This window comes from Parasteatoda tepidariorum, chromosome 12 (assembly GCF_982258835.1).
Source record: "Parasteatoda tepidariorum strain Cologne lab strain chromosome 12, Ptep-v5.0, whole genome shotgun sequence".
Classification (NCBI taxonomy): domain Eukaryota; kingdom Metazoa; phylum Arthropoda; class Arachnida; order Araneae; family Theridiidae; genus Parasteatoda; species Parasteatoda tepidariorum.
This window is the reverse complement of record NC_141766.1, coordinates 41,494,103-41,507,624: the sequence shown is the minus strand read 5'-3', so window position 1 is coordinate 41,507,624 and position 13,522 is coordinate 41,494,103. Positions and strand designations below refer to the sequence as shown.

Below are 13,522 nucleotides of genomic sequence, written 5' to 3'. Positions count from 1 at the left end.
TTTTTTTTTCTTCAATTCATGAAAAGAAAATTTTTTAATTGATTTATTGTTTCACTTTTCGATTTTGTTATATCTCTTAGAGGCGTTTCATGAATTCTCTCTTGAGTTACAAAATGATTCTTTCTTGTTGGTACCAGTGGAAGCTCAACTACCAGTAATTAAGAGATGAAAACCATTTCCTTTACCTCTTTCCCTAATTATTTTAAATTTTTTAATTCTTTTTATTTTTAATTTTTTTATTTTTGAAAAATGCTAAATGTACCAGATATTTTCTACATACATTTAATTGGAAAAACTAAGGGACGTTTTCATGCATTTTTATAACTAATGTGTTAATTATTTCATTCAGGAAACTAGTAATGATTACTTTTATTTAAATCAATCTTTTAGAATAAAAATGGGCATAAAGTGCTCGAATCAACATCCATTCTTTGAAATTATAATTCAATTTATACTTAGATTTTTCAACGGAGAAAAGAAATTTTAATGGATGTAATGAATTTTAATTAATCTTATGATTCCGAATCCATTTATCTCGCTCGAAAAGATTCTATGGAATGATAAGTAAGCATAATTTCATTATTTCCTTTTCTTATCAACGTATTACTCATTTTTAATTAAGAAATCAGAAAGAAAATTCTAAAAGGATTTTATTTTTGTGAATAATTTTAAAGCTAATACATTTTTCATACCTTAAAGACATTTTGAAAGATAATGAATACAAAAGTTTCAAGAAATTAAAAGTACTTTTAACTTTCTAAAATCTTATTAAAAATTATTTTTATTCATTATTTTAAAAAAAAAATAATTGAAGACGTCTAAAGGGTTACTACCATTAGTTCAAATTTAAAAAATAAGTTTTTGGATCTGTAGGTATGTTAACATAATATTATGGGGTATGTTAGCATTTGATCTGTCATTAAAATTCTATAGATTAGAGTAAATCATATTTACAAATTATCACGAAAGCGAGAAAAATTGATAAATTCAAAAATTTATAAAAATAAAAATCAGCAAGAATTTATTGTTATAAAATATTTAAAAAAAATTATGTATGTCTTAAAAAATCTAAATTTTTAACAAAAAATTAAATTTTATAAAAATATTTTTCCATGAATTATTCCTTCTATTTCATACAGCTACTGCGAATTGTTCTTTTTTATGTTTATTCTAATGTTTAATTAAAAAAAATAACAGTGATAGGTATAAATTTTTTAGTCTTTTACATATTAGTTTAAGTGATTTTATTTAGGCAAATTCAATTATCTTCCTATGATGAAAACTTAAAAAGATTACTCTAAATAAATTTGTTTCCTATCTGAAATATTTCATTAAGAACACTAGACATTAAAAAATTAATTTAAAATTATTTCTTTTAAGTTTGAAAAAAAAAAACAAGTTGAAACAAATTATTATTTTTAAAGTCATTATTATTTTAAAATACTTTTTCATATCTATTAATCCAGAACTTAGGATTGGTTGATTATACATCAAAACTTAGTTTTATTTTTTCCAATTTCTTTCTCCCTCACTCTTATCATTTGTTGATTTTTAAAAAGAAACTGTATGTTATTTATAAAGCTGAAAGGGAATCAAAACTCGAATTCATATACACATCATCATGATAAAATTCCATTATCCCACAATTTAGAGCAATAAATGCAGAATTCTTAAAGCAATAATTCTTCGTGGCATTATGAAATTAAATTCACAGAATTTAAATTCTGAAATTCAAATTTCTAGCATTCAGTTATAGATAGATATACGTGCTTAAAAATAAGCGATTTGGAGTAAAATTTAAGAAATAATCAAGCCAACATTACGTAAAAAAAAAACGGTTTAAAAATAAATATGGTAAAAATAAAACGCACCAAACTCGTCAGTATAATTGAAGGGTTTGGAACATTATAGAGGTTAGCCATACTTTTCCCGAAATTTATATTTTTACATAAAACTATTTCTTAATATAGTTTTCAGGTAGATACATTCATAGTTTCTGGAATTTCGAAAAAGTAATGGCACAATACACGTAAACATCTTATTGTATACATAAAAAGTATATAGTAGTTTTTATCAAAAACGCTTCTGAAATCTTTTTTTGCTCAATTTTAAAATATGGCTTATAAAATGTGGCCCAATTAATTGAGTATGAAAAATAAATTTTTATCAAATAATAAATTTTGTACTGAAAAGCATTCTATTATATATATGGGTCATTCTCACGAAAACTGTCATTTTTCAGTTCATAAAATCCCAAAAAAGTAAAGTGAATAAAAAGCTCTGAAACTTTCTATATTAATAGAAATATGTAATGGCATTATAAAGAAAGTATATATCCTATAAATTATACTTAATATTTAAATTAATTAATTTTTTAAATAATTAATTTATAATTATTAATTTATAATAATTAATAATTAATTAATTAATTTAATAAATAACTTAATTAGTTTAATAAATCAATTTATTAATTTATTTTTCAAATTAATTAATAAGTAAATTAATTATTTTCACTATTTAAAAAGTGAGGGACTGACACTTATAGTGAGGGAATGATATTTTATTTTAATACATGTTTTTATCTAAGTTACATCTGCCTAAAGTTTGAAAATGATAACATACTAAGTATATCTAATATTTATTATAATTTAGTCTTATATATTTAATAGTTTTTAAAGGTTTGGGAAATAAAATTGGCTGGCACGATTGAACAAAAAAAAATTTAATAATATACTCATCTTGAATCATTCCATCACTTCAGCGTCATTCCCTCACTTTATACACTAGTGAGGGAATGACGAATTCAATAAAATTTAAAAATAACAGTTAGGCTTTAATAATTTCTGAACTCAATCACATACAATTATATTCATACAAGAAAGCAACATATAATTATCCACTTTCTCGATGAAGTTGTATTTTATTTTACTCTAAAAAACGACATGAGGGAATGACAAATGTAAAAAATTTTACCTGGTTTGATTCATTCAAATTTATTCCACAGCAAAGCTTCTTTAAGTTGAAGATGGAAACATACTGCAATTTTGTTCTATGATGTCAGTTGTTAACTTCTGAAGTTTTTATTAAAATATTTTTATTCTAAGATGATTGCAGGTGATAAGAACATTGTTGTGAGGGAATGACGCGAAACACTGGAGACAAAGTTTAAAATAGTGCTGTGTTAATATTTTTATCAGAAATTAAATTTAAAATTTATTTTCTGAATTCTATATTTCAATATTCTCAAATAAAAAACACAAATTTGTAAAAAAAAATTTTTTTATTTCAGAAACAATTTTTTTCTTTTTTTAAATCAGCAGTGGGGACAAGTGAGGGAATGACATATTGGTATATTTTTATTACCTAAAATTAATAAAAAATAAAAATTGATAATTTTATTTTTATTCTTTTGTTAGCTTGCATTCTGAAGGACACTTTCCCTGAAATTTTTTTTTTCGTAAGTTGTAAAACAAACATAAAATATACTGGGGACATGAAAATGACTGTTTTTGTGAGAATGACCCATATATATATATATATATATATATATATATATATATATATATATATATATATATATATATATATATATATATATATAGATAGATAGATAGATAGATAAAAAAAATTAGCACAACTGCCCTTTGTCAGTCAGAAGGGTCACAGAAGTTAAGGCTCCCCAATTTCGAGACCAACGGCATGATTGTAGCAATGTGGTCAGCACGGCGCACAGGCCACCTTTACTTCCCAGAAAACTGGATGTGTGTGTGTATATATATATATTTAGTTTTGAAATCAAATGTAAGTCTAATTATGCGTAGTATAATTATGTATAGTCTAGTTATTCATAGTATCTTTCGTATTTATTTAAGTTATGCTTTTCGGAGAATATTATCTAATATGACTAATGACAAATAATGGAAAAAACTAAATAAATAAAAAGTAATAAAATAAATAAATAAATAAAAATTTAGTTTAACATCCCTTTAGCATGTAAAACGTGTGTGTGTGAAATCTTATTATTTATATTTTAAAATAAAAACATTTTGGGCCCAAATAAAAATTGGTGAACTACCGAACAAACGTCTTAACCTTTTGACGCAGATGGATTGCCGGTGCCCGTTTTATACATTTTTTTTCTGCCGCTCTTATTACAAGCAAAAAATATATTTTGGTATTTTTTAATTATAAAAATAGTCTCATAGCAACAAAATAAATATGTTAAATTATCGGCATTATATTTGTACTAAAGTACAAAATCCAAAAGAAGTAGTTTAAAAAAATTGTTATTCATGTTCAAAAATTTATCAATAATTAGTTTTGTAAATAAAAGAATTTTCTCCAATGAATTTTTTGGAAGTGAGCTGTGTTTGTAAGATTTTACCTTTAACGCGGAAAAAGAAAACCGGTGTTTCATTCTGTATTTCATAACCATAAATTATTAAAATGCTAATTATATCGTTTTTAACTTATTTTGACCTAAGTTAATTTAAAATAATGTAAAAAGTATGAAAAATATGTTTAAAAATCCTGCATCGAAGGGTTAAAAATTATTTAGTTGATAACTAAAATTCCATAAATACCATTTCCCAATTGACACTATATAAATAATTAGACCTAAATTATATAAGAGGATTAATATCGATGTAAACAAACTTACCGGCATCAATTTGTTGACCAGTCGTAACCTCCCTCTCCCTTTCTACCTGTTGGGCACAAGTAGAAAATATGAGGATAAAAATCACTAGTAAGATCATCTCTGATTCCTAGGGTTGGACTGAGGAAGCGGAATATGTGTTTGAAGAATCTGGATGCCAAGGCCGGAGGTCAGTGTGACGACGAACAATGATTTCCAAGAGAAGGACACTTTTCCTTTCAACATCTCCTCACAGCATCTCAACCGTGACCCACCCTCTCTTACCCAATATTCAAAAAGTCTAACTAACCAACAATCTTTGCATTGAAACATTTTTTCCCTGCTGTTACGGTAAACAAAGGCGTTGCCTGTCGGGGTATAAATTTTTTATCACCAAACTTAATGAGAAGTATGGATTCGTGGTAATTTTCAGGGCTACTTAGTCTTCAGGGTGCCACACGGCTTGTTGGAGGTTAATAGAACAAAACAAACAGTTGTGAAATCTGAAAGATAGCTCGTCGTAGTTCTGTCACCTGAAGTTTTATGTTATGGTTAGTTGTATTCTAAAAAATTTCTATGAAAAGAATGAAAGAAGCTGAGTTTCTGCTGATATTAATTTGTAAAGCTTTACAAAAGCGTCAAGTTTTATCTCTGATCATATCTTAAATAGATTTTAATTAAAACAAAGATGGTGAAATGCATACAATATCTAAATAAAAATCCTTCTGTAATAAAATAAAAATCCTTTTGAGTAGTTGTTTTTCAGAGGATATTACTAGTATAGAGTTTTATATTGTAAGGAGTTATTTGAATTTTAGTGATTCGTTGTGACAAGAGTATTCAATATTGATCGGAAAAAATATTACTTAAAACAATAATAATAAAAGAATTGATTATCTCAGATTGTTGGTTTAGTTAAACTTTATTTGATAAACTATATCATGAACTTATAAGCTAAGATGCCCGCACTTTTTATTCAAAGTAAATCTAATTAAAAAATGTTCACACAATGAAAAGCTAGATTATTATAAGATTTTTCTTTGAACATAAAAATTACTAAATATAACGCATTTTATATGTTTAAAATTTCGATAGGATTTCTTACGATCCAATTGGTTAAAAATATTGCCACGCATTATTAAATTTTATAGTGTCTGGCTAATTTAACATCAAATAGAATTTTCATACCCTCTTCTCCATTTTACTATTTTCAATTCTAAAAAAAAAATGAAAAAAAAAACTTTTTTATTGTTAGCAAACCAATTAGTCAAAAACTATGTGCAAAACTAAAATTTGAAATAGTTGAATAGAAACTTTGTGTATTAAAATTACAATCATGAAAAGTTGAGATCAATTTTAAGTTAGCATAATTTTATGATAAGAAAAAATTTTGAACCCACATTTTTTGAGAGAAAAATAAAATCTTTAAAATATACTACATATTTATTACTATTTTCGGTTTCATATAAAATATACTCCAAAATAATTTAATTTCCTTAGAGAGCAGCTTTTGCTTATCTAGTACAGTGCTTAAAATAAAAAAAGGAGCACTTCTTAAAAAGTGAGCAATAATTAATTAAATTACTCAACAAATTTTGAAGTCGACCAATACTTATGTTATTTGCACTAATTAAAATTAAACCGAACTACCATTCTAATTGAAACAAAATCTAATTAAGACTATAATAACACTTTTTATTGAATTTTAGAACATCAGATATGTTGAACAATAAATTTGTTAGATTATCTAATAGTTTTGTTACATGATCTGATCTAATCGCAACTTCATGAATAAAAAATAAAATTTTTTTGCAAAAATATATCGTAAAAACATAAAAAATACTTAAAATATTTGTAAAATTATTTTAATCGTTTATAATTGTAAAATCGTTTAGCTGAAATATAATTCTTTTTTTTTCTTTTTTTTTAAATATTTAAAACTATAATAGCTATTTTTTTATTGAATTTTAGTACATCAAATTATTTTAAACAATAAATTTGAGATATAATCTATTACCGTAGCAATCGTTTCGTGATCTAAACTAATCGCAACTTCATGAGCAAAATAAAAAAATTCTTGCAAAAATTATTCAAAAATGCATTTAAAAAAAAACACTTAAAAATATTTGTAAAACAATTTTAATCGTTTACATTTTTAAAACTATTTAACTGAAATACTATTCTATTTTTTTAAAAAAATATTTTAAACTCTAACTTTTAATTGAACTTTAGGATATCAGACTATTTCAAACAATAAATTTGTGCGATAATGTATTAGCAGGGCGGTCGTTACGAGATCTGAACTAACCGTGACCTCATGAATAAAAAATAACATTTTCTAGCAAAACTTATTTCGTAAAAAAGTAAGAAAATACTTTACAATATTTGTAAAACCGTTTTAATGTAGAATAAATGAGTCTAAAATATTTAAAAAAATTTCACTGAAAAAAATATTGTGTTGATTCTTTTGAAGGAAGTTAGGAAATTTTAAAAGCTAGATAATATGCAATGCCTATTATGGCATCACAATCCTTACATTAGAACATGCATTAAGACGCAGATTTATTTTTTTTCAAAAATGCTTAAAAGCGTAAAATATAACTTATCTGCCATTTGTTAAGAATATTATCGCTTAATCATCCAATTGAAAGCTAAACTCAACTTTTCCTTATCATTATTTTTTTTAATGTTATTTTACTGGACCACCTACACCAAAGCAATTTTTTATTTTTCCGTCTTTTCAGAACGCGATGATAATAGATTATTTTTAGAATCCCAGTCAACAAAAATAAGCAAATTAGGGGTCTGGCGCTGTTTCAATATCTAAATAATTAAGAATACAAAAAAAAAAAAAAAAGGTTAGCAAATCATTATCAAACCACTGTCAAATCTTTATCGACTTAGTAACTAATTTTGATGATTTTAATATCTTCTTCACTGTGATTAACCTTGATAATTATTTGATTAGAATTTGATATTTTTGGTTTTCTCTATAAAATATTATGAAGTGACTAGTAATGTATATAATATTTTATAAGAATATTTAAAGCATGTTAATCAGCTTGCTTTTTCACTTTTAATAAAAAATATCTAAGCAATAGCTAATGCATGTTTAAGACATTATTTTCAAAAATAGAGGAGAAGAAGTATTAATCTTTTACCAAGAATAATAAATGAACTTAGGTTTTTCAACTCAGAACCCACCCTAAAGTGCGGGTCCCCAAAAGAGGAAAAAAGTTCTGAGGAGTTATTAGTACAACATATCTCGTGTCATTCTCATTCATATTATTGATTTTCAATAGAAAACAGAACCTTTTTCTAAACTTTCTTTCCTATATCTTTCCTATCTGAAAATTATTAGGATCATTAGAGCACCTGAATTTTTTAATAACATCTGACAATTGCATGTCTTTCTAAACGTCTAGTTGATTTTCTATGTATTGTTATATTAACTTCAATTATTTTCTATTACTATTTTTGATAATAATTATGTATAACACTACTTTTAAAATATTTGAATACCTATATTTTAAGAAAGCATATTTTATATCGATATTATAAATTATTTGGGAAATGCATTTCATTTTTATGGTAAAATTTTGAAATTAATGGAGAACTAGTCAACTTCTAATTTTGTGACGTAGCGAAGTTAACTGTTAACCGTGCTTAAAGCCAAAACTTAAATATTTTCCTCATAAAAGCCTCCTTCTTGCTCTAAATATAAACAAATACCGGTTCTGAAGAGTGAGAAGTTTTTTTTTTCTCAGATATACAAAAAGCAGAGCTTGTTACATAATAGAATCAATTGAACCTCTTTCCTAGTTTTAGAGATCTATATTTGCCTTAATATTAGGCAAATATAGACATTTAAAACCAAACCGAACAGTTAAGAGGCTTCACTCTATTCTAGTTGTGTTTTGCTTTTATTTTTAAATACTTATTTGCTTTTATTGCCTGACATACACTTAGAGTTTTTCATAGTTAATTTTTTAATTAGATATGTTGTTATTGTTGCTGTTGTTAATTTACGTCGCACTAGAGCTGCACAATGGGCTATTGGCGACGGTCTGGGAAACATCCCGGAGGATGATCCGAAGACAGGCCATCACAATTTTGATCCTCTGTGGAGGGGATGGCACCCCTGCTTCGGTAGCCCGACGACCTGCGCGCGAAGTCGAGCACTTTACGGTAGCACAGTTTAACGAGGACCAATACCGCACACCCTCTGACCCTACGCAGACTGATCCAAGTGGTCACCCACCCGCACACTGACCGTAGCCAGTAATGCTTGACTTCGGTGATCTGCTGTAATTAGATATGAAATGCATATTAAACACACTTATAACAGAGTATTATATAATCACTACCTTATATCTTAGAATCCTTTTCAAAAATGAAATCAAAAAAATATACACAATTGGTGTCCCAAACTAATGTACAAATAAGAACAAATGACAAAAACGCTATCCTGTTAATCGAATAAAAATAATTATGCTCTGAATTATTACATATAGTAAAAAGTTAAATAATTAGTTTTCAAATATTATTTTTGTCAAGACAATTAAACAATATTTTTAGTAACTAGAGCATTGTTTTTGCTCCTCTATTCTGAAATAAAAATAATCGACATCTACTTGTAAAAGATAAATTAATGCAGTAAATAAAATTATAGCTAAGACAAAATCATTTTATGCACACTTAGCTGACGATTCCCTTTTATTCATCTTTAGAGTACTGTGAAATGCATACTTTTTCTATTTTTTAAGTTACAAATTTAATTTAAAATAATTTTGACCACCACTCTATAAAAATAAATAAAAAAATATCTATATCACTGATAATCATAAGATGAGATGTGCGAACTTTAAGAAAACAAAAAAATTATTTCTACTTAAAATTGTAATTGAAACTGCAATAGCCATCTCACTACAACTTAGCTAAATCTTTTTTGGAACAAATTTCAGAATTCAATAAGATACCTGGCCTAAGATAAAGTAAAACACCATACATAGTTTCAGATCTTAAGGATACTTTAAAATGTTAAGTGGCCTAACTGGATTAAATATCTTATGAACCATAAAAGATTTGAATAATTGCTATAGTGTTGAATTTTTTCATTAATTAGTCATAAGAGTTGTAGTGGAATTTCCAAAAAATTAATCAATTTTGGAGATTTTTTTTATTTGGTACAGTAAGGAAATATTATGTACCCGACGAAAATTAAGAATTTTTGATTTTTCAGCCAAAAAATGTCGCTTATCTTTCATTCAAAAATAACTAATGAAATTGGCAACAGCGAAACATTATTAAACCTCTAAAACAAGCAAATTCCAGACAAAATGTCTCAATGTAGACAATTTTCGAAATACAACAAAAATTTTATTTTTTTAACTAATATTTGAGATGTCCATATTTTTTAATGTGGATAACTCTAGAATTTTCCCAAATAGAAAAATATTTGGAAATGTTTCTCAATCAAACAATATTTTTTAACTAATACCATGAGAAAAACTGATACTAGGTTGAAGATGTAACTATGTTTTATTGTTAAAAAGGTAAAAATATTTGAAAACATAAAAAATTAAATGATAGAATAAATTTATTGCATCACATAACAATTCAACAGTATATATACATGTATAACATTCATAAACATTATCTTTGGTTACGAACACATAAAAAGGTGTCTAAGAACTGATTTCTCTGTTTCAGACTGAAAAAATTTAAATACAGTGAAGAATTTGAATCAAATTCAATAATTAACCAAGATCCACATTTATAAAGTATATCTAAATTATCTTCTACATAAAATATATTACTTTTTACAGTTTGGTTATTTGACTGAGATAGATTATTACTGTTATCTGATTCCTCTGGAAAATCTTTTAAGTGGATTTGTTTTACATTAGAATGAACATTAACAAGTGAACACACTTGGAACTGTGGCTGAGAAATGCTATCACTTGTTTCTTGCATCATTGATGACAGAATATGAAGCCTCTCTTCAACCAATATAACATGAGATGGAGTAACGAACACATAATGGAGAATACCATGTTGGCATTTATGTAACACTTTAGACACACAAACACGTTGACCAAACAAAATTTGCTTTTGCACAGAAACATCTGTGAGAGAGAAATTTGAACTCATGATTTCTAGCTCCAGCATTTTCTTTGCAAAAGGGTTCAATTTGTACACTGGCATGATATTATATAAATTATGACATTCTGAAACAAATGCATCTGTTGTATCAATATCCATCATTAACACTATAATATTTTCATGATTATTATGATTGGATTTAACTTTAATTTCAGTGTAAGCGTCACAGGGACCAACACTAAGCGAAACTATATCTGCAGGTAAGATAGATCTAATAAATAAAAATTCTGGAGTTAAATTATGATTATTTTCAAGGGAAGAAGAGTTCTTTGAAATTTTTTTCAACTCTAAAAATACTATTTCATCGTGTCTCATTAATATACATATAGGAATTTCAGAAACTAAGTCTTTGAGATTAAGCAAAACCACCCACAATAATTTAGAAGTTTTTATAAGTGTAGAACAATCCCTGTTTGAGTGATTGAAAACACTATCGGATGTGTCAGGAAATTGTTGACCCACCAGCTGCTGTTCAATTTGAAAAACAGAAGCATCCAAACTTAAAAGCCAGTCAGGATAAGAAATTTCCATACTTGATGTAAATCTTTCCACAGTTTGAGATGTTGCAACATTTGGGGATTTATTTCCAACAAACATGCTACCATATTGTAATGAATCATCACTATGAGAGAAAGAGGCATCGAATTTGTTCAATGTCACCTCAGCATTAACCTACAATGAAGAAAAGAGCATAAATATAAAGAAAAAGAGCATTATTATATATATACTCTCACAACATGCATACATATTTCCACTTTACCATAAAAATTAAATTATTGAAATTTTAACACAATTACATGAATGTAACTTGAAGCAAAATTTTTTTAAGAGATTTTTAGAGAGAGTCATAAACTCTTAGTTAGCCATTATATAATATTATTCAAAAAATGCAAGGTGCATAAAGATTGTATCCTAAATACATCTTAGCAATAAAAATGGTACATTTTAGCAAGAACCTGATATAACAAGATATGAAAAATGCAAAATTCAAGTTCATTTACACTGTGAATCAAATTCTAAATAGGAATTAGAAAGAAAAATTAGTGCAAATTTGATCTTACCTAGTTTGGATCGAGTTACTGATTTTATACATGTGATGGCTCTAATAGATTAAAACTCAAATAAATTTATGCATGATATATCTTTAAAATCATGTCATTATTACCTTCATATAGCTTTAATTCATGCATCATTTATATTTAAAATCATAATTGATCTTTCTGAAAATATACCATATTATTTAAATTATAAGTTAATTTTTTTAACATCACAAAAAAAGACAAAAAAGATTTAGTTACAAAGAGATATACAAAATAAAATAAAACAAATTAGATACCATTCAAGTGCAAATGGTCATCATCAAATATGAGGAGAAAAATATAAGTTACTATTATAACTATTTTCTAACACAAAAATTATTAGTTTCCATACATTCCATATAAATGCTCAAAATAATGATTAAACAAAATAATGTTTAAACAAAACAATTATTAAACAAAATAATGTTTAAACAAAATAATGATTAAACAAAATAATGATTAAACAAAATAATGATCATAATAAATAATACAAAATAATGATTTTAGAAAATATTTATGTGAAAGCTGGTTTCATTAGAAAACCAAAATCTAAATAAAACTATCTGGGATTAAAAAAAATGTTTAAAACTCCCTTTTTTTTAATTCCTTTTTTAAAAAATAGACAACTCTGAAAGATAACTCTGTCCACAGATCTTTTCAACAATTAAAATTTTAAAAAAATAAAATTAGACTTAATTATATAGATGAAAGACTTGGTATATGACAACATTATAATGGCATAATATTCTAAGTTAATGTTATTGCAAATAGAAAAAAAAATTGAAGTTGTTGAGCATATTGTATTTTGTAATTGCATGAATTAATTTCTATTTAAATAAATCACATAAATGTCTAAAATACACATTAAGCAAACACTTTCATAATATTATTTAAAACAGTAGTCATCTTTTCTACAACATTTCAACATAATGGTCAACAGCTCAAATTGAATGGCATTTAACAAATATGGATTTTTGTTTTTTTTTTACATATTTTTTAATAATTAAAATTTTTAAAATTTTAATTTTTGTGCATGAGCTAATCATTCTATATTAACTATTTTTCACTGTGATTTTTTTTAAATAAATAGTTGTGTTTAAGAAATGTCATTATCTTAAATTTAAAAATGTATATCGTTCTAATTGTAATTAGTTTTGTGACTGTTTTACAAGCACAAATAAAATTAACAAGTTTGTAAACAAGATCTTCATAGAATCTCCTCCTGTGTGCATTAATATAAAAAGCATGCAAAAAAATTCAGATAGAAAAGAATAGATTTTCTATTTAACATTGAGTGAAATAATAAAATAAAACCTTTAAGCCTTGAACAAAAGTGCAGAGTCTTGTTTCTATTTTATGACTATCTTTTGAATAAAAACTAAATAAACTGATTAGGTATATATATATATATATATATATATATATATATATATATATATATATATATATATATATATATATATATATATATATATATATATATATATATATATTTCATAATATACAAATTCTTATAAGATATATAACAGAAAAACAAACATTGCCAGCAAAAGATATTTAAACACAACATTATAAGGAATAGTCCCTAAAAATATTAATAGAATCTTTTATTGTTTTGGAAAACAGACAAATTCCGATAATT

At 25.4% G+C, this 13,522-nt stretch overlaps 2 protein-coding genes across 4 annotated transcripts in view; both read right to left on the bottom strand.

Annotated features, from left to right (window-relative positions):
- The window catches only part of LOC107449679 (inactive pancreatic lipase-related protein 1), a 126,348-nt gene extending 121,398 nt beyond the window's left edge, over positions 1-4,950 (bottom strand). The window contains exon 1 of the mRNA XM_043041833.3: positions 4,661-4,950. Within this exon, the coding sequence (XP_042897767.1) occupies positions 4,661-4,757 (97 nt within the window). The 5' untranslated portion in view covers positions 4,758-4,950. The remainder of the gene's footprint in view (positions 1-4,660) is intronic.
- Positions 4,951-10,158: 5,208 nt separating this feature from the next.
- LOC107449681 (uncharacterized) overlaps positions 10,159-13,522 on the bottom strand; it is a 42,084-nt gene continuing 38,720 nt past the window's right edge. For all 3 annotated transcript variants that reach the window (XM_016065287.5, XM_043041834.3, XM_016065288.4), the window contains one exon: positions 10,159-11,473. In XM_016065287.5, coding sequence (XP_015920773.1) covers positions 10,292-11,473 — 1,182 coding nt within the window. In that variant the 3' untranslated portion in view covers positions 10,159-10,291. The remainder of the gene's footprint in view (positions 11,474-13,522) is intronic.